Source organism: Chironomus tepperi, unplaced genomic scaffold (genome assembly GCF_022539635.2).
Source record: "Chironomus tepperi strain 1889 unplaced genomic scaffold, CSIRO-AGI_Ctep_v1 contig_67, whole genome shotgun sequence".
Taxonomy (NCBI): domain Eukaryota; kingdom Metazoa; phylum Arthropoda; class Insecta; order Diptera; family Chironomidae; genus Chironomus; species Chironomus tepperi.
The window spans coordinates 1,435,990-1,459,343 of record NW_027226189.1 but is presented as its reverse complement, the minus strand read 5'-3'; the positions used below and the strand labels follow the sequence as shown (position 1 = coordinate 1,459,343).

At 31.1% G+C, this 23,354-nt stretch overlaps 5 protein-coding genes across 8 annotated transcripts; 2 read left to right on the top strand and 3 right to left on the bottom strand.

Annotated features, from left to right (window-relative positions):
- Window positions 1-207: 207 nt before the first annotated feature.
- Window positions 208-865, bottom strand: LOC139100559 (transcription initiation factor TFIID subunit 10-like). Its single transcript, XM_070653188.1, has 2 exons — window positions 590-865; window positions 208-479 (listed from the first exon to the last, which is right to left on the bottom strand). Exons 1-2 carry the CDS (start codon window positions 772-774, stop codon window positions 248-250), a joined length of 417 nt encoding a protein of 138 aa, XP_070509289.1. The 5' UTR covers window positions 775-865; the 3' UTR covers window positions 208-247.
- Window positions 866-975: 110 nt separating this feature from the next.
- Window positions 976-2,687, bottom strand: LOC139100535 (crustapain-like). Its single transcript, XM_070653153.1, has 8 exons — window positions 2,529-2,687; window positions 2,076-2,415; window positions 1,882-2,014; window positions 1,804-1,823; window positions 1,556-1,743; window positions 1,340-1,500; window positions 1,251-1,281; window positions 976-1,192 (listed from the first exon to the last, which is right to left on the bottom strand). The coding sequence occupies exons 1-8, from the start codon at window positions 2,640-2,642 to the stop codon at window positions 1,043-1,045; spliced, it is 1,137 nt and encodes a 378-aa protein (XP_070509254.1). The 5' UTR covers window positions 2,643-2,687; the 3' UTR covers window positions 976-1,042.
- Window positions 2,688-7,640: 4,953 nt separating this feature from the next.
- On the bottom strand, window positions 7,641-15,373 carry Rala (Ras-like protein A). The gene is made up of 6 exons (XM_070653170.1): window positions 15,227-15,373; window positions 9,539-9,667; window positions 9,393-9,467; window positions 9,169-9,329; window positions 8,376-8,553; window positions 7,641-8,300 (listed from the first exon to the last, which is right to left on the bottom strand). Exons 2-6 carry the CDS (start codon window positions 9,617-9,619, stop codon window positions 8,184-8,186), a joined length of 612 nt encoding a protein of 203 aa, XP_070509271.1. The 5' UTR covers window positions 9,620-9,667; window positions 15,227-15,373; the 3' UTR covers window positions 7,641-8,183.
- Window positions 15,374-15,770: 397 nt separating this feature from the next.
- Rubicon (run domain Beclin-1-interacting and cysteine-rich domain-containing protein rubicon) lies at window positions 15,771-19,374 on the top strand. Its single transcript, XM_070653163.1, has 3 exons — window positions 15,771-16,069; window positions 16,249-18,411; window positions 18,931-19,374. Exons 1-3 carry the CDS (start codon window positions 15,878-15,880, stop codon window positions 19,144-19,146), a joined length of 2,571 nt encoding a protein of 856 aa, XP_070509264.1. The 5' UTR covers window positions 15,771-15,877; the 3' UTR covers window positions 19,147-19,374.
- Window positions 19,375-19,713: 339 nt separating this feature from the next.
- On the top strand, window positions 19,714-23,119 carry LOC139100524 (reticulon-4-interacting protein 1, mitochondrial-like). 4 transcript variants are annotated; one of them, XM_070653139.1, is made up of 8 exons: window positions 19,714-19,802; window positions 19,957-20,012; window positions 20,159-20,239; window positions 20,428-20,575; window positions 20,995-21,140; window positions 21,204-21,768; window positions 22,392-22,648; window positions 22,716-23,119. In XM_070653139.1, exons 2-8 carry the CDS (start codon window positions 19,977-19,979, stop codon window positions 22,944-22,946), a joined length of 1,464 nt encoding a protein of 487 aa, XP_070509240.1. In that variant the 5' UTR covers window positions 19,714-19,802; window positions 19,957-19,976; the 3' UTR covers window positions 22,947-23,119. The 4 variants fall into 4 exon arrangements, with proteins under 4 accessions (XP_070509240.1, XP_070509242.1, XP_070509241.1 ...); XM_070653141.1 differs by lacking the exon at window positions 19,957-20,012 and having other exon boundaries at window positions 20,013-20,239; XM_070653140.1 differs by lacking the exon at window positions 19,957-20,012 and having other exon boundaries at window positions 19,798-19,904; window positions 20,013-20,239.
- The last annotated feature ends 235 nt before the right edge of the window (window positions 23,120-23,354 follow it).

Sequence of the window (23,354 nt, the reverse complement as noted above, 5' to 3'; positions counted from 1 at the left end):
TTTAAATATAATGTGCTAATCTCAAATTTGTCTAACTGACCATCAACAATTTGTCATTTGTAATGTTTTGAAATTTACATCAGAATTTAGATGGTTTTAAGTTTGAATTTTACAATAACCGTTAATTTCGTTTTCATTGACGAATCTAATGCGCTTTAGTCACCCAAAACTTGACTGTAAGCAACAAATTCAAATAAATAAGAACCGTTATACATTGATAAAATTAATTAAATCTTTATTGATACATTTATGTGAGATATTTCATTTGTGTTACTTTAATGCCATAATTTTCATTGAGCGCAGGTGCCAAATCGTCAACAGTCAGGACATATTTCTTATCTTTAATGACTTTTCCATCCTTATCCTTTTGATTCTTATTTGTTGCTGGAGCAGCTGAACTCTTTGTCTTACAATATTGCAGTGCATCATTTGCCACATCAGAGATGAATTTTTGAGCAGCAATTGAGATCAATCTGACACTGTAAATAGAAATGAGGAATTAATATTACTGGATCTTTGAAAATATTCGCTGGATCTCCAGAGAATCTTCTGGATCGTATTAGTTGTACATAATGATGAAATAACTTACATTCGTGGATCGCTGCTATTCAAACCAGACCCATTCATGTAATAACAAGTCACAGCATCAGGAATAGTCGGCTGATAATTTTCCAGTTGTGGTAAAAACTCTGATAAAGTGTTTTTCTGTATTGTTTCTTTCGGACGATTAATCCCGAAGTTTGTTGGCTTCTGATCTATATTTTTGTTGTCCATGATCTATCTGGAACTGTTTTCAAGCACTCAAAACTAGTGAAAAGTGATAAAAATAATTTTTCAATTTATTTGTTTTGGATCTGAGACAATACAAACTGTACTAAAGATTAGTAAAGTATTTTAGTACAAACAAACTTTTTGACGAAATATTTAAAATAATTTTGATCGTTAATTTTTGATTTGAAAACAGAGTTGATTTTATTTAAAAACTTTATTAAAAATCTTCAACGAGAATTAACATCAAATACACTGTCATTCATGAGTCTTATTAATCTCTATAACGTCGATCATCGTCTCTAAATTGCTTTTCATAGATTTCACCCAAAAATGGATCTAGTTCACGTACACCAACGATGACGGGATACATAGCGAAACTTGCTACTCCACAGGTGTTGTTAGCTGCCATTTTTATGAAACCCTGGAAGTATGGAAAATTAAGAATTGCTGTACGTGATCAGATGCATGGATTAACTCACATTTTCTCCCCAGTTTGCACTCCATGAATTTCTGTGAAATATGTCCAAAAATTATGAAATTTGTCGAAATGGAACTAGATAACTCATACCTAATAAGCCAGTAGTCACCAAACTTATCACTTCCAAATCCACACATTACCATTGCATGATTGGGATCATTTTTGGGACATGTTTCATTCTTATATCTTCCAGTATAGACACTCATAAATGCTTCATTAGCATGAGCGGCAATTACGACAGGTGATTTAGTCTAAAATTGTATATGCTCAATTAAATAGCTTTGCAGCCACAAAGTTTTATTTTACCCTATACAACAATTTTCTCAAAGACTCTTCATCTCCCTTAAACTCGACTTCAATTTGCTTTACAATGAATTGAGGTGGCAAGACATTTCTGTGACCTGCTTTTCTGCATGCCTGTTGCTGCATGTTTTTGTATGCGTATTGCTGTCCTGACGTTAATCCGTTGACTTGCATGTATCGGAAGGATGTTGCTGAATTTAAAATTTAGGATATGAATGATAAAGGTTTAGGAAGGGAATTAATTGACTTACTTGGCCATCCACCGTCACAGCTGTAAATTAAATTAAAGGTAATATTAAGGACGTAAAAAGAATAATAAGTAAACCTACCCTTCATCGGCATCATCACAATCGACCAGTTGTTGTACAGACAGTTCTGTTTTGATGTTTTTCTTTGTCATTAATATGCTCTCAATAACAGATATTGTTGAAAAAGCCCAACAACATCCACAAGTTTGTTGATCTAGTAAGCAATGACATATTATTAATAATCTGGCATTTAAATCCATTTATTGAATTCCTACCTCTAACAGGATTTGGAAATTGACAATTATTAACTTGAGTATTGTTTGGAAGCTTTGGCCATCCTTTAATAATCCTTAAAAGCTGTGCATTTGACAGTGCTCTTGGTTTAGGACGCATTCTTGCACCGCATAAACGTTTTTGCTTAAGTTCAGGACTCCAATCGCTATATTGCATGGGCTTTCTTGAGTAATCGACTAAACCAAGCTTATAATTCTCATTGTGTGCCTTAATTTGAGTCAAAATTCTTTCAAATTGAACAGCTCTTTGCTTTAGGAAGGTTTCATTATTGTAGTTCTTGGCAAAGTTTGGTTCATTCTTCTTGAAATCTTCATATTCTTCCTGTAAACATCAAAGGAATCAGTTTTAGAATCTAAATGTTGAATTTTGAGTGCCAATTTAAGGAAATAACTAGATTCGAACTGCAAGAGATTAGTTTAGTAGGCAGAACTTACCAAAAATCGTCTGTATTCATTTTTGAGGTTAAATGTTTTTGGCTGTATAAAATATTTTCCAGATTCACCATAGCTGAAGAACAGCAGAAGAATAAAACAAGCTACAAATTTCATTTCGATGTGTCTTACTACTTAAAGCTTATCAAAATGACTGAAATAGTGTCAAATTTATTAATTTGATGAGAAAAACATCCTGTGCTCTATATTTAATCAGGTGTTTTGGAAGCTATAATATTTCACAAAATATCTTATTCTACTCGGAGATCTCTCATGGAAATAGTTGATTCTCTTGTTTAAATGGATTTACAGTTGTTGTTGATGTTGAATTACAGCTATCGGCATCATGTCTGTGAAAAATGAGATGCTGATGATATCATGTTTGGTTGCTATGCACAGATGGTTTTCATATCCAGTTGAAAATATTTATGATTCGTTTTTCGGGATACATATCCTGCACTTTATAGCCTCTTGGCAAAATCATCTTAATGTCCATGCCAATTTCCTTAATGAAAAACTTAACGACCGAATTTTCTCTTCTCATGGAACTTACAAATTCATAAACATCAAATACTTTTTGGCTTCAGCTGTTCAAAATCGAGTCACACATACTTATAGGAATTGGCATGGAGTGCCGAAAACAGAAAGAACTTTGCACGTCATAAATATTCCCATAAGTGACAACTGAGATCCATAAAAATTGTTTTAAAAACATTTATCTGTGGAAATGTGCGGATGGATGAAAAGAAGATAAATTTGGGATCAAGGAAAGGAGAGGTCATGGAGTTATAAGAGTGGTTGTTTAAACTGCTTTTGTTGAGCAACTAGGAAGGTTACTTACTTATTTACTGCAACCATGTTTCTATGTGGAGCTTAGGTTATAACAGAAGGCTTTCCATTTGACTTCTGTTGCTGGCTCTGTCACCTAGTTTGTACAAATTCTCTGTCCGCACGTTGAGCTGACATTCTTTCAAAACTAGGAGTTCAAGCAGCAGTTGCACCTTCTGTGTCGCAAAAATACAAACCTAGTTGGTGTGACTAGCAACGGCGAAAAAAAACTCGAATCCGACTAGATTTTTTGGGTATTTAGGATCGGTTGGCTGACGCTCTATTTATTACGCAACTGTTGCTCTAGCCACTACGCCACTGTTGCTCAAGCCACTACGCAACTGTTGTTCTAGCCACAACGCAACTGTTGCTCTAGCCACTACGCAACTGTTGCTCTATCCACTCGGCAACTGTTGCTCTACCCACTAATAACGATTCCTAGAATCAAATTAATTAAGTACACAACAAAGGTTAGATTATGATACTTCTTAACTGAATTTTTCTTTATTTTCGTCCAAAAAGGATTTTAACCAATGAATTTTTAAGATTTTTACGAATTTTTTTGTGTTTTACACTGCAACAAAATTTTTCTCGTGAATTTTTTAACATAATTTTCTTTTTCGAATTTCCGATAAATTATTTGATACATCTAATTAATTCCATTTTTATCTTTTGTCCATTTACTTACAAAAAATGTTGATTAACTTAATTAAAATGATTTTTTATAGTAAAATTAAAAATACACATACATAAAATATTACTTTTTAAATACACAAAGGTTTTTTTTATTAAAAAAATTTGGAGATTGAAAATAAATTTTTCATCTTCCTTCATTGTTCTGTTGGATATATGAATAGCTATATGAACTGAAGCTTGTTTAAGCATAAGCTGTAGATGTGTTTATAATGAAAAAATAGCAAAGATTGTTAAGTAGTTTGATTTATGGATTCTTATTTAAATGTTGAAAGATTTCCTTTGAATAAAAATCGGAAGCAAAAGCTTCACTTAGCAAAAATTTTCTGTGGTTTTCTTCTCATGATGTCTAAATATTTACTTTTTGTAATTTACAATTGTTTTGTTTTATTATTTTTTGTATGAATGTTTATTTCTTATCATTAAATTATCATTTTTTGAGGTTCATTTGCAATTGCGACTTTTCTTGATTGTGGAATTTTGATTAGCAACAAAAGATATTTTATCTGGACTCTTTCCTTGGGAGCAAATTTATTGAAATTTGGAATTTTTGGGAATTACCAAGAGTAAGCATATACTGATCCTAGCTACAGAAGTCGAAATGGTCTTGAGTTCGTTCCGAATTAACTCAAAATCAATTTAAATTTGGATGAATTTTTTTTCTGCTGGCTCTTGTGAAGTATAACATTTCATACAAATTTCAATCGGTTCTTAACGAGCTGTGGCAATTTCATTTTGGCTTCGATCTTTGCCTTAACATAATTTCAGTGTCAATCCCTTTTAAGGAACCATTCATTTATTACGGAATTTGATCCGTAATCACTCCCTAAAAGCATTATATCCCCAAAGGCACTAATTGACACCATAGGTCATTTTGCAAATGAAATAATTCAAATTTTTGTTTACAATTTCTAGTAACAATGTGAGAAAGTTGGATGGAATTCAATCAAAATATTTGCAAAATAATCGATCATAGAAATCAGATCTAAAATAAATTTTTAAATATTTGGAAATGGCAGTGATTGATTTATAATCTAGAAGAATTTCAAACAGAATGTTGCAGATGGACTGACTAAAATTTGTGAAATGTTAGGTTGGATCGACATTTTAATATTTAATAGGTATAATCCTCGAGTGGAAAAATTTGCATAATGCCTCGTTAATAACTAAACCTACGGGGTCAAACAATGTCATTAGCAGTTCTAGTCATTAACTCGACAAATTTCTCAAACTGCCGACTTGGGATTAGATCTCACAGGAGACATATCAATGCAATGTACCTAGCCACAATTTGTTCAACGAATCACACGATTTTTGATGCCTTATTGAAGCCAAAAGTCATAAATTTTAATAAAAATGCTCCCAAAACAAAAGTCTCAACCCCTATCCCTCATTGGGAATTTTCCTTTCTTATCCACTGAAACGAGTATCATTTTTTTGATAAATCTTTTTGTAAATGTGATAACATAAATTTTACTTGCAATTTAATAAGATGAAAATCATATCTAACTAATATTACAAATACAGATATTTTTTAAAATTAAATAAAAATTTACAAGTTGGTTGTGGTCTGTGAGGAAATTAATTATGTTATGTCTTCAATGGATCTAGAATTTTAAAAGCTGGCAACTTTGGTTTCAAGCTCAAATTATCATCGACAATTATTCTTCCAACTGTCATTCGGGTTAATTGTCCATAACCCAGTTTAATTGCTTGAACTTTGGGATAATCATCTGATATACTCAGATTGAATGTAAGCAATTAACTCGGGCATATTTCAAAGAATAATGTCAGACACACATGCCTAATTTCCATAAATCTTAAGAGTCATTCGCTTTTGATGTTTCATACAATTTTGGCCGTTATTTTTGAAATCCGTTAAATTTTCAAATATTTTTTAGTCGTTAATTTTAAATATTTTTTGATCGTTATTTTCCAAGTGTCATTTTTAAATAAATTTTAGTCGTTATTTTTTCAATTGTCCATAACCATCGTCAGCAAATTTGAATGTTTAATGGCTAAGCATAAGAAGCTCCGATTGTTCCAAATTAATTTTATGGCAAATTAAAATTGTTTGATTCTCGGGCAAAATGTCGCAATTGCATTATCAACTTAATGATGTTATAACTCTTAAACTATAACAGATAGTATAGACATGTTATATATCGTTGGAATTGACATCCAAAATTCTATCTATTGATGCTACTTTGAACCGGTTCAATCAGTTTAAACGGTTCAAAAACCGGTTCAAAGTTGTAAAACTAAGAACTTTAATAACTTTTTCAAAACTTAATGAAAGGCTTTGCTTTTGAGTTCGTTTTGTAGCCTTTAAAAATGCTCACAACTTGTAGGAGCTAGATTTTTGATTTTCGACTTGTGACGTTATTTATGAACCCTTAAATGTTGTAAATTTGACAGCTAATAACTCATGAGCCGTAAGTAATACATGTCATATCTTAAAAAATTGCATTTTGATACACTTTTATGATATGCCATATTTAGGGTATATTTGGAAGTTTTGTCACAAATTGAATACATCATTTATAAGCACTCATAAGTTAACACTTTTATTGAAAAATGACCGAAAACCAAGTTTTTTCTAAATTTTCTTTCTTTTAACATAGAAAGCATTGAAATTGCTTTAAACTGATGTATCAAATGATTGGGGTCCATCCATCAATGATGTCAAAAAATTGTTTTTAACATTTTTTGCTCAATTTTTTGAAATTTTTTAAAAATCTAAGAGCAGATTCATACTTAGTGTTTAAAAACCTATCCAACGATGTATCATTTGCTATATTTCAAAGGACTTAAAATGAATATTTTCACAAAAAAACTTTTTGAACCGATTTCATTGTTGTTGTTGTAAAAAATTTCGAATAAATATTTTTTAATATTTAACCATTTCAAAAGCAAGAATTATGGCATATGATACATAGTTGGATAGGTTTTTAAATACTGATTATGAATCTGCTTTTGGATTTTTGAAAACTTTCAAAAAATTGAGCAAAAAATGTAAAAAAAACTATTTTTTGACATCATTGATGGATGGACCCCAATCATTTGATACATCAGTTTAAAGCAATTTCAATGCTTTCTATGTTAAAAGAAAGAAAATTTAGAAAAACTTGGTCTTCGGTCATTTTTCAATTTGTTAACTTATGAGTGCTTATAAATCACATGTATTCAATTTGTGACAAAACTTCCAAATATACCCTAAATATGTCTTCATATCATAAAAGTAGTATCATTCGCAATTTTTAAGATATGCAACAATACTGTATTACTTACGGCTCATGAGTTATTAGCTGTCAAATTTACAACATTTAAGGGTTCATAAATAACGTCACAAGTCGAAAATCAAAAATCTAGCTCCTACAAGTTGTGAGCATTTTTAAAGGCTAAAAACGAACTCAAAAGCAAAGCCTTTCATTAAGTTTTGAAAAAGTTATTAAAGTTCTTAGTTTTACAACTTTGAACCGGTTTTTGACCGTTTAAACCGATTGAACCGGTTCAAAGTAATCAATAGATAGAATTTTGGAAATTCCAACGATATATAACATGTCTATACTATCTGCATAGTTTAAGAGAAGCTCCGATTGTTCCAAATTAATTTTATGGCAAATTAAAATTATTGCTTAAATTTCATGAATCTCTTTTTTTATGAATAGCTTCCAATTGTGATCTACTTTATTAAAATGCCGAATGAACGTTATAGAATTTCACATATATATGAAGATTAACATATGATTAATATAATTCACAGACCATACGAAATGATTATGTAAAAATCCTCTCACTATCTCAATTAAAGATAAATAAGCTTCTACATACTTGTTGATTTTTTTGTTTTCTTTTCTTTTTATTATTATTATTTTTCATGACGAAAAATTGCTAGTCGTGCCATAAATAATATTTGAACCATCATGATTGAGGCATTTCTTATTTCCATAACTTTATGTTTGTTTTTTTTTTTTTTTGTTAAGAATGATGTAAATGTAATTCATTTACAAAAGGAGGAGAAACGGTTCACTTTTCATTTAATATTATTAGTTAAAGACTGTATAGAGACACACAAATATCATTTCCTCTTTTTTAAATGGCATTTATAGCAATTCTATTATTGCTAAATGTGCTCTATAGTAATGTACATTTGAGCTTCCTTCGCTTTGATTTATCTTTTGCACGACCGCTCGCTTTTGTTGAGTCTTCTGTTTTCCTTGAACGAATTTCACGCATTAAATCGAAAAACACCTTAAAAAATCATAAAAAAATGTTAAAAATTAATATTAATCAAGCAAATAGTAATCACGTTATGGATGTACAAACCTTATCAACATTCTCGCGAGTTTTTGCGGACGTTTCTACATATGGAACACCGCCCCATTGTTGTGCTCTTGCTTGACATTCAGACAATGGAACCTTTCTTTTGTCATTCAAATCGCATTTGTTGCCCACTAATAGAAATGGGATGTTCTCGTCATTTTTCACACGCAAAATTTGTTCTCTGTAAGAAAAGTTTGAAAATGAAAAAAATTGTTTATTAGAATTATGTGCCTGCGGAATTGAGGTATCCGTGTGTGAGCTACATTAGCATTTCTTCTTTATAGCTTTTTTTATTGGCAAAAGTCATTTGAACAAGAAAGCTTCTGAGTGAGGGAAGATCAATATGGATTTTTATAGTCTGGTTTGGTATTGAAATGTGTTATTTGAAAATATTTTAAAGAAAAATTGTCGATTTTGAGCACTTTGAAATATTAATAATTTTAACGGTTTTGTAGAATTTGAATTTTTAGCAATTTTGTAGAATTTGAATTTTTAACGAATTTTAGCATTTCTTCAAAATTTCACTTTCATTATTATTACAAACCCGGGAAGTAATTTATTATCACTCAAACCATACCATAAGCATTTCGCAAAACATTTGGACATTAGAAATGCTCTACATTTGAGTAGTTTACGGAAGTCTAACAAATCTAATTTCGCAAAACATTTATTCAGCATAAATGCACTTAGACACGAGAAATTCGAGACTAAATTTATAAACAGCCAAAAAGGCTCTATTTCCATTAAGAAATCAATATTAAATTAACATGTTCATAGACATAATATAAGCACTTACCGAAATTCCTGAGTAGCTTGGAAGCTTTCATCGTCTGTAATAGAAAATACACAAAGAAATCCTTCACCACTTCGAAAATAATTGTCACGAATGGCAGCATAGTCTTCTTGTCCCGCTGTATCGAGAATATCTATTTGTACTTCTTCTCCATCTAGTACCACCTTGAAGTAGATACGAAGATTAGCTATAAATTAAAAATAAAAGTAAATAACACGCAAGCTTACTTTCTTTCGATAACTGTCAGCTTTAGTCGGCTCGTAATCTTCCACAAACTCATCATACATAAACTGGAGCGTGAGCTGCAAAGCAAACATACAACACAAATGAATTAAATCAACTAGACACAAAAAAATTGTTGCATTCTTCTTACAGCACTTTTACCGACACCTCCCGATCCGACCATAATCACTTTATGAAGCGATATGGGACCCGTGCTTGGCTTCTTAGACATTGTTGCACTACTAAACTAGTTTGTCAGTTGTAAATAAATGGTCGACACCTAGAAGTAAATTAAATCATCATTTATTTAATTAATGTCACAATGCTAAAAATATCCAAATGCATCACATTATTTTTAATTTTTTTTTTTGTTTCATTTCTCCGCTTGCCATTTACATCCATACACAATGGAATATATTTAAATATTTCTCTATGTGTACTTAATAAAGAAGAAATGAAAATGAAATGAAGTGAAATTGAGACGAGAAAATAAGAGTATTGTTCATGAATGACGTACAATAGCAACTAATTAGGTTGATAAAAATTTAGTTATTAACGGTTTTGTAAGATTTAAATTTATAACGGTTTTGTAGAATTTGAAATTTTTATCGGTTTTCCGAACGGGTTTGAGAATTTGAATGTTTAACGGTTTTTGAAGAGATTGAATTTTAGCGGTTTTGTAGAATTTAAATTTTTAACGATTTTTGTAGAATTTTTGAATGCTAAAGAAGTCAGTACTGAATAGACATCATCAACAAAGCATTCCCCCACAACTACTTCATCATTAATTAATTAACGCATTGTAATTAGTCGTCGATAGATACATTCAATTCATTAATGCTTATCTTTCTCATGAAACAGACTGTTTGTGTAGCTAAAGCATACATTTCACAATTTATCGTGAATCATACCAAGTAATTTAATTAATACACTCAAATTTAATTAAAGGTTCATCAAAGAACGCTGCATAGCACATGATAAAGAGTGTCAAATTGTCTCATGAATGATGAGAACTAAATGAACTAATATTTCCTTTCTTGATCAATGATAAAATACATTTTCAAGTGTATACGCATGACTTTTTATTTTTGGCATGTGCTAAAGATAATTTTACTCATACTTAGCCATAAACTTGTTAGCAACTTATATTTGTTGAAATTTATTAATAGGTGAAGCCCTCAAGGAAATGAGATTTGTGATTTGTAAGCATATTATTTATGTATTATTGTTCATACCATGTCAAATCATGCATTTATTGATCGATTTACAAGTTTAGAGTTTTAACAGCCATTTAACATTTTTTAATAACCTTAAAAATCTTGCATAACTTTGAAATTTGTTGCACAATGGAGTGAATTGCGGCTTTCTTTGAAATTATCGCATAACTAGTGACATAACCTCAAATTGCAGTTCAATCTCTGAATGATCTGATAGAAAAAGCTCCAAATTAGCTTACTTCGAGTGACATAACCTCAAACTTTCAGTTATACCCAAAAAGACATAAGATAAATTGTTTGAGAAACCAAAAGCAAGCAAATCAACAAGGAACAAACCTACAACTAACTGATTTTAGCAACATAACCTCAAAACTCCTAAAATTTTGAGGTTAGAATCCAAAAAACAGCGTTTATGCCACAATCACATCAGAATCACTCATAACTCTACAATCTACATATTTCCCACCGCATATAGACACACAACCTAGAGGAAATGCCCCAGATTCATAATTTTATTATAAAGTTTTTATTTTTTCATTGCCAACGTCAGATGTCAGATGTTTAATCATCAGCTTTCTTCTTATTTTTTTTAGCAGTATATAATACAATGGAATCATGAGACTTCTATTCACAAAATCCAGCAAACGCCGTTCGTTATGGAAATTCTATTGTGACTAATACTCGGTGTGAAAAAGATTTTCGCTTTTGTGTTAATTGTTACTATGTTAATATCTCTTTTTTTTTACACCGGAATGGATGATTCTTTGGCTTATGAACTTGTTTAGGTGTATGATGAAAGACATGGACATGAAAATGGATTATTATAATGACGGTTTACAGTCTTTTGTTCTTAGCAAGTCATAATCTCATCGTTGAGGAAGCGGATTTACTTTAAAATATTGAAATTCACTTTTATTTGATCTTTAAGTATGGTGAAGAAGATGCTTTCAATATGGAAATTAGGAATGCTAGAATTCCAATCGACACGGTTTAAAACGCACAGAATTGAGAAAAAAAGAACCGGTGAAACCTCATTTTGTTGTATTTACATTTATATATTTTATCTCGGCTTAATAGACTGGATTTTTGTTGTTGTGTTCCGTCCGTGCTGATATGTAAATTGAATGCACTTTTGTTTGGTCTTTTTCTTCTTTTGCTTGCTTGTTGCAAGAGACTTTCAGGGTTGATTATGAATAGAATCAAATTGACCGTATGATTATATTGTGTGGAAACCTATGTACTATTATAGTAATGCTGTATTATGTCTTAACGATGGCTGTTAGCTGATTTTCTATAGATTTGAGTAGCTTTAGGTAGATGCGGTTTGGGTGGATGTGTTTAATTGACTGTTGATGAGGTTGTGGTCAATAAGCGATCAATTCCGGTAAATTATGAAGAGTTGATCAGGAACAAAATCACTTTGAAGAGCTTAAAGCTACACATTGTCATTCTTCGAGCTCTAAAGCATCTAGAATCTACAATTCCACACAAAATTCCAGTTTATTTCCAGATTAATATTAAGGACACGTCGTTGAACCCCAAATCAATACCGAAATCATTCACAAAACTCTAAATCGATCCCATTTTTCCTTATCAATGATTTCATTAATTCTAAATTTATATTGTCTATACTCGTCTGTTCAGAGCATCAGTAAATCTTTGTTGATGACTAATATAGACACAATCTCCACGCGTTTACTCGATTGACTCATAAATAACATAAAAGCACACACAATATGAGTTCTAGTAAGGTTTTAACTATGTTGGGGGAGATTCTATCACTGATCAGGATTGCAGTGCCTTTAGCACTTCGCTTTGTGCAGGAACACATGTTTATTATCCAAAAATCTTTAATTTACCCATCTACAACTCCAAAGCATCCAAATTCCAACTACATACTGTCTACAGCAATGATTCAGTAGAATAATATTCATAAAATTCACATGACATCCTAACAAGAGCAACACGACTGCAAATGCAGTCTCTAATTAAAAAGCCTTTCTCCATATGCTTTCCATACCAGTAAATCTCTTTATCAATCCACACCCCAAACACTCATTTCAGACATTTTTCTTATTGTTTGTCATAAAAGTCATATAGCGGTAAACTCTCAGCAAATTTAATTGCATAAAAAAAGAATGTTAGTCGGCAATGCGATATATGTACATATGCAAACGTATCTATGTTAAGAACACATAGCGTGTTGTCATTACTATGTGGCTCATTGTTTCTATTTCATTTCTCTTTCTACCCCATTTTTTTGTTGTTGTGGCTGTTCACCATACCTTACAACTTCTTTTCATTAGAGTAATTTTTATCCATTGGCAACGTGCTGATTGTTATCAACACAAGAATTATAGGCAATGAAAGTTTATTTATACTTTTTTCTCACTGGAAGTTATAATGAAAGTCAAGTGAAGGGAAAAAAAAACTAATTAACAATCTGCTTTTTTTGTGGGGTTATGGCGCAATTACTTGACTTGTCTGCACAGTATGAGTCATCGACATTTGGTAATAGCTTAATATATGGTTTAGAAAATTACAGATTTCATGAAATTCCAAAAAAGAATTGATAAATTGACCTTGCAGTATTTCTAGTCAGTATTTCATGCCTTCCTCATTCAATAATGTTTGAAATTTAATGATGGATGAAAATATATCGAAATCTCGTGTGCGTAAAATAGCTTTTAAGCTACTTGAATGTAAACATTAAAGTTATGTTTATTAAAAGAATCAGTTGGAAAAAAAATTATTTTTATTTCTTTTTTTCATTCATATCGTTAGCCAGACAACAGTGAATATATGAACGAAGGCAACAAATATTCTCCATTGTCTGACAGCTGGCTTGAGGTTTTCTAAAAGAAGCAAATTTTCCATTAGACTCTATGATTATTTATTCATTTTGACGATAGACTACGGTCGGTAATGTATTACGTATGTATCTTGTGATTTACAGGATGGTTTGGAAGTGACACTTAGTCATTATCTTATCAAATACGTATTTTTGTTGTATAACTTATTATCATACTTGGAATTCTTGGGGTGCTCTGTGTGAGGAAATGCTGAATGACTTTCAAATTTTTTATGCACTTTTTGACTGGCTTGATAAGAGTTCGAACATTCACTTTTGGGAGTTTTAAATACCGATAAAATCAGGTAATAAATTGTTTATTTATGTTTATTAAATAAAGGTTCGTTTGGGATTGGCATTTGCTTTTTTGTGTCAAATTGAATTATTAATGATGTCTGGGAAGTTCGTTAGATCTAAAAAGCTGTTAAAAGTTTAAACTCTCCAAAATCATCATTTATTCTAACTCTACAAAATCGTAAAAAAATTCAAATCTTACAAAACCGTTAAATATTTAAATTTTACAATATCGTTAAATATTCAAATTCTGCAAAACCGTCAATTCTTTCAAAATCACTCATTATTTTAAGGAAATCAACGAAAGCATGTCACTCATCAAATATTCACAAAACACCCTCAAATTGTCACATCAAGCTCTACTTCCAGTTCAAACTTTCACTTTCATTTGCAATCTCACAGTTCAACCGACAGGAAAAATGCGTCTCAATTATAAGTTATCATTCTTAAGTCATGGCTTCTGTACTCTCATTATAGCTTTATTTCCTTTTGCTACTGCGTTTGGAAGTCATTGAAAATACATAATTTTATTTTTCTTGTTAAAAATAGATTCGCAAAACAGAAAATAAATTCCAATAATTATTTTATAAGTTTCTCTTTTCTTTTGTAAATTTCAAGCCGTAAATATACTTAGTATAATCTCATGCATAAATATGATGAGTTCGATTGGATTGGATATTTATGGAACATAAAATGCTACAAAGAAATAACAATATTACGTAAAAATTCAATTTTTTTTCGATTGTAGTCAATCAAGCCACAGAAAAATAAAATAAAATTTCTCCAATGCGCTAACAGCACAAATTTTTTAAAGAGACACACGAGAGGCATAAAAAGAAGAGAAAAAAATTCAGCTATTAATTTTGTAGCCACTTCCGAAGACATTTTTCACCTATTTAAGGTTTTTTATTTCCTGTACGTCCAATTTGCAAGGCTAAACACAAGCCAACGAGCCTCTAATTTCTAATTACTGTCTGCGCTAATGGGAATTTATTATAAACGTAAAGGACAGAGGATATGCACACGGCATATACATTACGAGTATTAAGCGTATATGCACATATGAATCACAAATTATTATCATAGTAGAAATGCCTGTCACCGTCAATAAAAGATGATTAATTGACATTATACGTTTCCCTCCCGTTTTTCAGTTATTGAACCGCTATGAATTATGCATTCCTTATTATTTATACGCTCAATATTGTCGTGGAACTTTTTGCTGATAAGAAAATCTATAATTCAATTTTCTTTACGACTCACTGAATAACTTAATTAATTTTTATTGCGCTATTTTGTAATAAGAACTTCTTAAGCCACAATATTGCCCTTGAATTTCACTTTAAAAGTTTTTAAAACATGAATTAAATTGATTAATTGCTATGAGTCACTATGAACTTTTACACTTTAACGCCCAAATCACTTATTTTACACAGTAATGCATTTAAATCCATATTCTATAGTTTAATTCACTTACAAATGATTGTTTTAAACGGTTACAATATTTTTTACACTCGTATTTATTGATTTATTTAATTTTTTTAACTTTTACAAAAATTCACTTCTTTTGAAGTTTTTTTTATATTTTTTTAGGGTGAATTCCTATATTTTTGCATCTGTCTGATCCAAAGTCAACTGAGATGTGAAAACGATGAAAAATTACCAACTTTTTAATGCATTTTAGCTGGTTTCAAATAGTTTTAAGACGATTGAGCAGTCATTTTGTCAATAACTTGTTGGATTTAAAGGATTGATGACTTCAAGATGTTGTCTAAATTGATTTAGTTTGAAAAGATGCGAAAATGTGTAATATTCCTTGAAAAAATGATGTCAAAAGAGAATTTAAATTTCAAAAGTTCGTTAAATTTTTGTTTACATTTTGAAAGCAAGTTTCTTAAAGTTTCATTTATTTACTAAATTTGCCATAATTAACCGGTTTATAAGAAATATTTAAAACAAATTGAAACATCAAAGGCTATTGAAAGCGTCTTAGTGTATATTCGGTGAGTATTTCCCTACCATTTTGCATGAATTCACACAAAGCTATTTGTGCTGCAGAAATAGTGAAAGAAAATTACAAATATTTTTATTATAGATCAATGAGTATCACAGAGAGTAGCTTAAAGCGATGGAAAACAAAGACAAAGTCGTGGAAAATGATAAGACATTGTTTGATAATGAAAATTTAAACAGGAATTTGTTAAAAGATTTAATTTATTATGTGGAAGAATTTCTAAGTAAAAAGGATGAAGTCACGACACACCTCGCAGATATAATTAAAAGAATCTTCTATAGTAACTTAAAAATTCTCGATAAAAATGTGAGTTAAGAATGTATTTACATTACATCAGATAACATCCAGTGAACATTTTTATGCGCATTATTATTGTTTGTTATTGTGTGAATGAAAGCAACGTCAATAACAGACAAAAACAGAGAATTCCCTCCTTATCAATATTTATGAATGTATTAATAATGCGTAAAATTGCTTATTTTTAGGGGCAACCGAATATTCGACGAGTTTTTGGCATTCTGGACTTCCTCAATCAAAAATCTGTGGACGAACAACGTCTACACTTCAATAAATGGCTTTTAGAGAACATCCACAAAGGAAAATTATCCAATTTCCTTTCATTCATCTTATCAGACACAGAACATATAAAAAATTGCTATGAGTCATCTGCGTTTATTCGGTCTGAGGCTTATCAGAATGCGCTGATGCTTTGCATTCTAGCTCTAGAATCAAATCAGCTGAGTCACTTATCAAAAGTAGACAAAACATTATATGAGAAAAATAAACCAGGTCATAGACGAAGCATATCTCAGCCATTCATACCAACACCACAACAAATACCACGGAAATCAATTTTATCGCACTTAAAAAAGAATTCAAGGACGTTTGATTGTTACAGCCATAATGTCGAAAAAGTGAAAGTTTCAAATCTTCGACGCTGTAAGAGTTTACCGAATTTAAGTCATGAAAATTGCAGCAATCGACCACGATCAAAAACGATTAATGTTAATAAGAATACTAGATTTAATAAGAAAGTATCATTTAAGAATGATGTTGCAACGGAAGCAACAGATCAAGTGCCTTTTTTCGAATATCGAGATACAGCGTCTTCATCAATGAATAATTTAATTAATTCTAAACCATCAATCGTGCCTATTCACCTTGTAAAAGTTGATGACATTAAAATTCATACCGATTATCGATACACATCGAATTCGAGGTCGAGTAATCAATTGATAAGCCCTGCATCAAGCAATTCCTCGTCTAAAACGTCATTGACACCAAAACGATCATTTTTTAGTTTCTTTGAATCGCCATTAATTGCATCTAAGATCCATAGTCCAGATTTATTGGAGGCATCATGCAGTACGAGTCCATCGGAACTGTTCCTGACTGAAAATGTCGTGTCAGGTGAAAAGATTCGATCAAAATCGACAATTGCTGCACCAAATTTACTACAAACTAGCAAAGATGGAACCAAGAAACGCAAATCAAGTCGACAAAATTTGCTGCAATTAATTCACACGATCAACAGCTCGAGGCAAAAGGTTGAATTGGAACGTGAAAATTTACATTTTTACTATTCCGAGGCAATAATTTCGGCATGTGAGCAAATCAAGTGGAATAAAATGTTTGATGAAAAATACAAAATTCCAAAAGATTGTCGAATTAAGCAGAGCTTATCGTACAATAACTCACAGAAAAATCTACAGCCACCGCCTAAAATTCAGACTAAGAAATTCATTATTGGCTCTGTTGAGGATGATACCGAATCCAGTGTGTCATCTGAGGAACCTCAAGTTGAAATTCGGAAATCATCGTCAAGTTCTGATGATATTAGTGAAAATATTCCACAAATGGAATGGACATCGTCCTTAGAATCCCATTGTGCTGAAAGTATCGCATTGTCACTCATGTCCAAATTTAAAAATTGTAAATTGCCGAATGTTAAAAGTTTCTCATGGCTTGTCAATGAATCTCAAGCACCACAACAATTACTGCCATTGCCTGACAGCTTTCCAATTAATCCTGATGAATGCTTCACATTTAATACGATTCGTGGATCATCTTATTGGGCACCGCCACGTCAACAAATCATTTTCACCGTCCATCCACCGCCAGACAGAAAACGATGCATGATGCAACAAGGAAATAGATGTGCTGGTTGTGGAATCAAAATTGCTCCAGCTTACATCCATAAATTACGTTATTGTGATTATATTGGAAAGTATTTTTGCACGTCATGCCATAAAATGCAAGTTTCAGTCATACCAGCAAGAGTATTAGATAAATGGGATTTCACACTATTTCCAGTCAGTAATTTTGCGTATAAATGGCTTGATCAAATTTGGAATTTGCCATTATTTCATGTTAGTGATCTAAATCCAAAATTATATCAGAAAGTCAAGCAATTGACAGCAGCCAGAGAAGCACGATTGCAGCTTAAATATGTCTCAGATTTCATTAAAGAGTGTCGATTTACTGAAAGGGAGAAGGAATTAATTGCATCCGTGCCTGATTATTGGATAGATGATGTTGATATATGGAGTATGGTTGACTTTATGAATGTTAAAAATTCAGCATTCTGTAATTCTATTCAAGATATAATCAAGCAGTGTGAAGATCATATTATTAAAAACAAATGTGAGGTAAGTGAATCATGTGTGAGCATATAATTGTGGAATGTCATTATATAATGATTATTATCGCATTTTGTGGCTTGAATTGCTATTTCATGAGTATTTTTGAGAATGAATAATTCTATGAAGTCATTTTCAATTCTAAAAGTTGATGTAAACATTTTAACGGTCATTTTCAATTTAAATTTTAAGAATGAAGCAAAAAATAAAGGTAATTTAAATTAATGATGCGAAATTAATTTTAAAAGAGATGCGATCTTCAGTTTGAAAAGAAGATGCAAACATTTAACGGTCATTTCCAATTCAAAAGATTATGATGCAAAGAAATGAGGCCAAAAACTTGAACTTGACAAATCCGTTAAATTCCAATTAGTCGATTCGAGTTATCAATTTCCTGTCACAAATATAGCAATGCACACAAAATACGATAAGACTACAAATTTATAATGTACATTCAATAGTAAACAGTAAACAAACAACAATTCCCATTCATTAATTTATTTTTATTTACTCAAAAACTATTTTTAGCTCTGTACAGCAAGAGGATTCATCTGTGAACTTTGTCCGAATAAACGAGACGTCATATTTCCGTGGATGAATAAAATTAAGCGATGCATTGCTTGTGGGTCATGTTATCATGAGAAATGCTTCATAACGCAATGCAGTAAATGCGAACGATTAAAAAGACGAAAGCGACAAGTTCGAGTGTCGGGAAGTTTTAGCAAAAATAATATTTCGTCGTGATGAGCTGTGATTCAAATTAAATTTACTTCCTTGTTTTTTGTTATTTCATTTGTATTAATCCTTTATAAATTATTTCTTTTGCGTCCCATCATTAACGAAAATCTTGATATGTCAATTATCATCCATTACATTATTGCCAAATATCATAATACGAAAATGTTCATTTACAATTTTTGCAATTTAGTAAATTTATAAACGAATAAAATTTATATTTGTTGTTCATAAAAAATATCTACACTGTCTTACCCTGCGACTCAATCAGCTGTTTATTTACAGACATGAAATAGGCGCAAGTTTGATTGTGAGTTACTGATATTAATCATATGAGCTGAGTTTAAAGCGAACGTGATTTTCGCCATGTGGAAATTGTCTCGCACATGTGAATGACCGTTATTTTAACTGTCAATTTGAATTTTTGAAAGATTTGAATTTTAAAATCCGTTATCAACATAAATACACCAAAACATGAAAAAGTTTAAAATAAAATAATTAAGTCTTTCTACCTGCTCCGCTTTGTTTACATGCGAAAAGCGAATTCACAAAGTTTACGTTGATTGTAATTATTCGAAACTTGGTGTAAGTGTTTTTCGTTTTTATGTAATAAAATCGAAGAAAGCTGAGTTTTACGCGATTTTGTGACATTATCAAGCCGAAAAGTAATGATTAATCATCTAAACATTACTGATACATTGATTGACAAAGAGTTTTGAGTATAAAACCTAAATAAATAGTGTTTTTGTCTGTGATAAAACTTTTATGTAAAAAAAATTATTTGTTATTTTAATATTTTCAATAATATTCCAAGTTTAGTTAATCAAATTACGGTTTATATGGATAACTTTAGAGAACTTTTTGTTGACACACAGGTATAATTCAAAAATCAGTAAAGAAAGCAGTGTTTGTAACCCCATTAAGTAATACTGAATCATTGCTAAAAAAAATAAATGTCATTGCCAATGATTTGATCTCGAACTTACATTGAGATTTAATACAAACAAAAAATCGTTAAAAGGTACGCTTAAATATGGCACACGAGACGTCTGCAAGAGTCTTTCGACAGGCTTCTGATGATGCGAGGGAAATGGCAATGAGGGTAAGTGATTTGAAGTCTACTGGATGTTTGAGAGGATGCTGGATCTATAATAACAGCTCTGAAGCTCAAATTCATTCAAAATAGATTTATCAACTAAGATCCAGTGGCTAGTTTCTAAAATATCCAACAACATCCAGAATTGAAACTTACATCACATTTTATTAATCCACATCTCCTCTAAATTTTAGGTAATTCATGATCCAGCACTAAACGAAATCAAAGGACAAGCCGAAAATGTTTGGAGGACAGTGTTAGAAATATTAAAACGACTACGAGAATCAATTAGTACACCGAATGCAGTTGTAGAACAGCTACAAATTATATTCAGAGATGAAAGTATGAAAGCCGGTTACATATTTTTCGACTAGAGTGTGCAGGATTTCTAATGGAAATATTCAAATTTCTTTAATCAATGAACTAGAAAGCTATAATTGAATCTAGCATCAAGCATTAAAAAAAAATTTTCAGTAAACAATTCTGATTTAATGATTATGAGAATCACATAAGATTCGAACTTATGATAGTTCTGACTAAAATCCTTTACTTAATCAGATAGTCTATGCGAATTTCTAAAACTTAAATTTAAATTTGACAAAATCTCGTTTTAATTGCTTTTCAATATTTTACATCATATCAATGAGCATGCAAAATTAAATGCTCTAGTAAATCCAGTTATTAATTAGAAACCACTGCACTACTTTACACATTATAATCTTCAATTTATTAACAATCAATAATACTTTCACATTTTATAGTTGCTCGAAACAACACATACTTTGTTCTTGTCGGATTGGGTACTGGCTGTATGTTTGGCTGCATGTTCGGAGTATGGCTTGCAAGAAAAACAATAGCAAATCCAATAATGAAGTCTGTGGCTTGCGTATCATATTATGGCTCTGATGTAAGAAATTCCATTAAGAAGATTTTATGACAGAATTTTTAATGAGTTTCCCTTCATTTTCAGAATGTCACATTATGTAAAACAAATTTGCCTCATCTTAAATCTAGTTCAGATATTTTAGTCAGAGTAAGGGCAGCTGCAATAACCCGATTAGATGTAGAAATTTCCCATGGATATGGAAAAATATTGAGAAGAATCATTCAAGGCTATAATGCTGGTCATCCAGAAATGCCATTAGTTGTAGGACGATCATGTTCAGGTGTTGTTGAGAATGTCGGAAAGGATTCAAAGAGTGGATTAGAAATAGGAGATGAAGTGTGGTTAGCATCAAACTTTTATGAAACCGGTCTTGCCTCACAATTAGTAGTTGCACATGAGTCACGAATTGGTAGAAAACCTGTACTAATTGGATTTGAAGGAGCAGCATCACTTCCTTATGATGGATGTATGGCACTAATAGCACTTAAGAAGGCAAAAATATCAGAAAATTCATCAATTGGCAAAAGGGTTCTCATTCAAGATGGATGTAGTGCTGTTGGATGTATATTAACACAATTAATTAAGAAATGGGGTGGCCATGTAGTCGTTACTTGCCATCAACGATCAGCACCTGTTGTAAATGCGTTAGGTAAGTGTTTGTGTAGTTTTCTAGTTTGTTGCAATATCCAAAAAAGCTTTATTCATTTTCACACTTATTCACACATGTCTATCAATTAACAGCGGAAAGAGGTGACTTCCTATTGCAAAAATATTATTCGTTTTCTTGACAGCGCACTTTTTTGTAGTATTTTTCAATTTACTATGCACATGAATCAAAATCATTCAAAAAAAAAAAATTCAAACAGTTAAAGCCTTTATTTACTATATATATCTTTTGAATTTTTGAGATTCGAACTCACATTTTTTCACTGTAAAGTATCCATTGACATTACAGTAATTATTAATTTTCAATTTATTTGGCAAAAACTCTAATAATAATGATTATATCTGCCAACAAATGTGAATTAATCACTAAAGACCAATTTACTTCATCAGAATGTGTATTCAATATAAGCAAATTGCACACTTATATCACCAGTGATTCAAGAGCAAATTTGCATTATTTCCTTTATTCTGAATAACCTCAGAGATAAATTTTCCAATATTCCACCAATAAAGTCTAATTTACCCGTATTGATATCCAATGAATTGACATAAATTATGAATTACTCAATAAAATTTTATTTTCATTACGACTCATTCAATACACAGGAGCTGACGAGATTATTACATTTTCAAATGATAGCTTTGAGACAAATTTTTACGAGAAGAGCATCGAACAATCGACTTTTATGAATGAGCTTCTATCCCGACAGGACAAATATGATGTTGTATTCATAACAACACGTTTAAATTATAGCACAAAATTTATAGAAAGATTTTTAACGCCACACGGTACGATAGTTCATGCAGTTGAAAGCATCATGCCCTCGGATGAGTATGGAATTTTTATGAGAATGATGTTTAAGGTATGGAAAAAAATGCAGAGATAGTACAGTACATAAAATTTTATGGATACATTTTCATTATATACAGATTTATGTAACATTAAAGAGGATGGGATCGAAAGTTTTTGGAGTCGAGCCGAACTGGGCAGATGAACCACATTTATGCCATAATTATTTAGACATTCTCGCCAACTATATCAACGATGAAGTATTAAATACTGTCGTCGATCAAGTTTATAATCCACAAGAAGCTGAAAGAGCAGTTGCTCATGTGATTAGTGAAAAGAGAATTGGTTCAACAATTATCACATTCAGGTAAAATACAAAATGATTTGCATCACGAATATAGTGGCAATATACTTAAAGTAAACCACTGCCAAAGACCAATGTTATTGACAATTCTTTTCATTGAAAAATTTATTAAATCTATTAATAAATATAAAATAAAATTTTTTGCTCAAAATCGTGTTGCGGGGAAGTTGAAGATTGACATTGAAAGTTGTCAAAAAAAATAATTATTCTCGATTCAAATGATTTGAAGTAATTTCAATAGAAATGTTTTGAACATTTTCAGTTTTAAGGATTTGAACTTAGGTTTTTCACCTATATTTTCCTGATTATTGTTATTGTTATTTACAAATATCTGCAAAAATTCATAGTCTTCAATTTAGTTCTTACAAAGTACCTAATTATTTGTTATACGAAGAAAATTCATATTTTTAGTCAC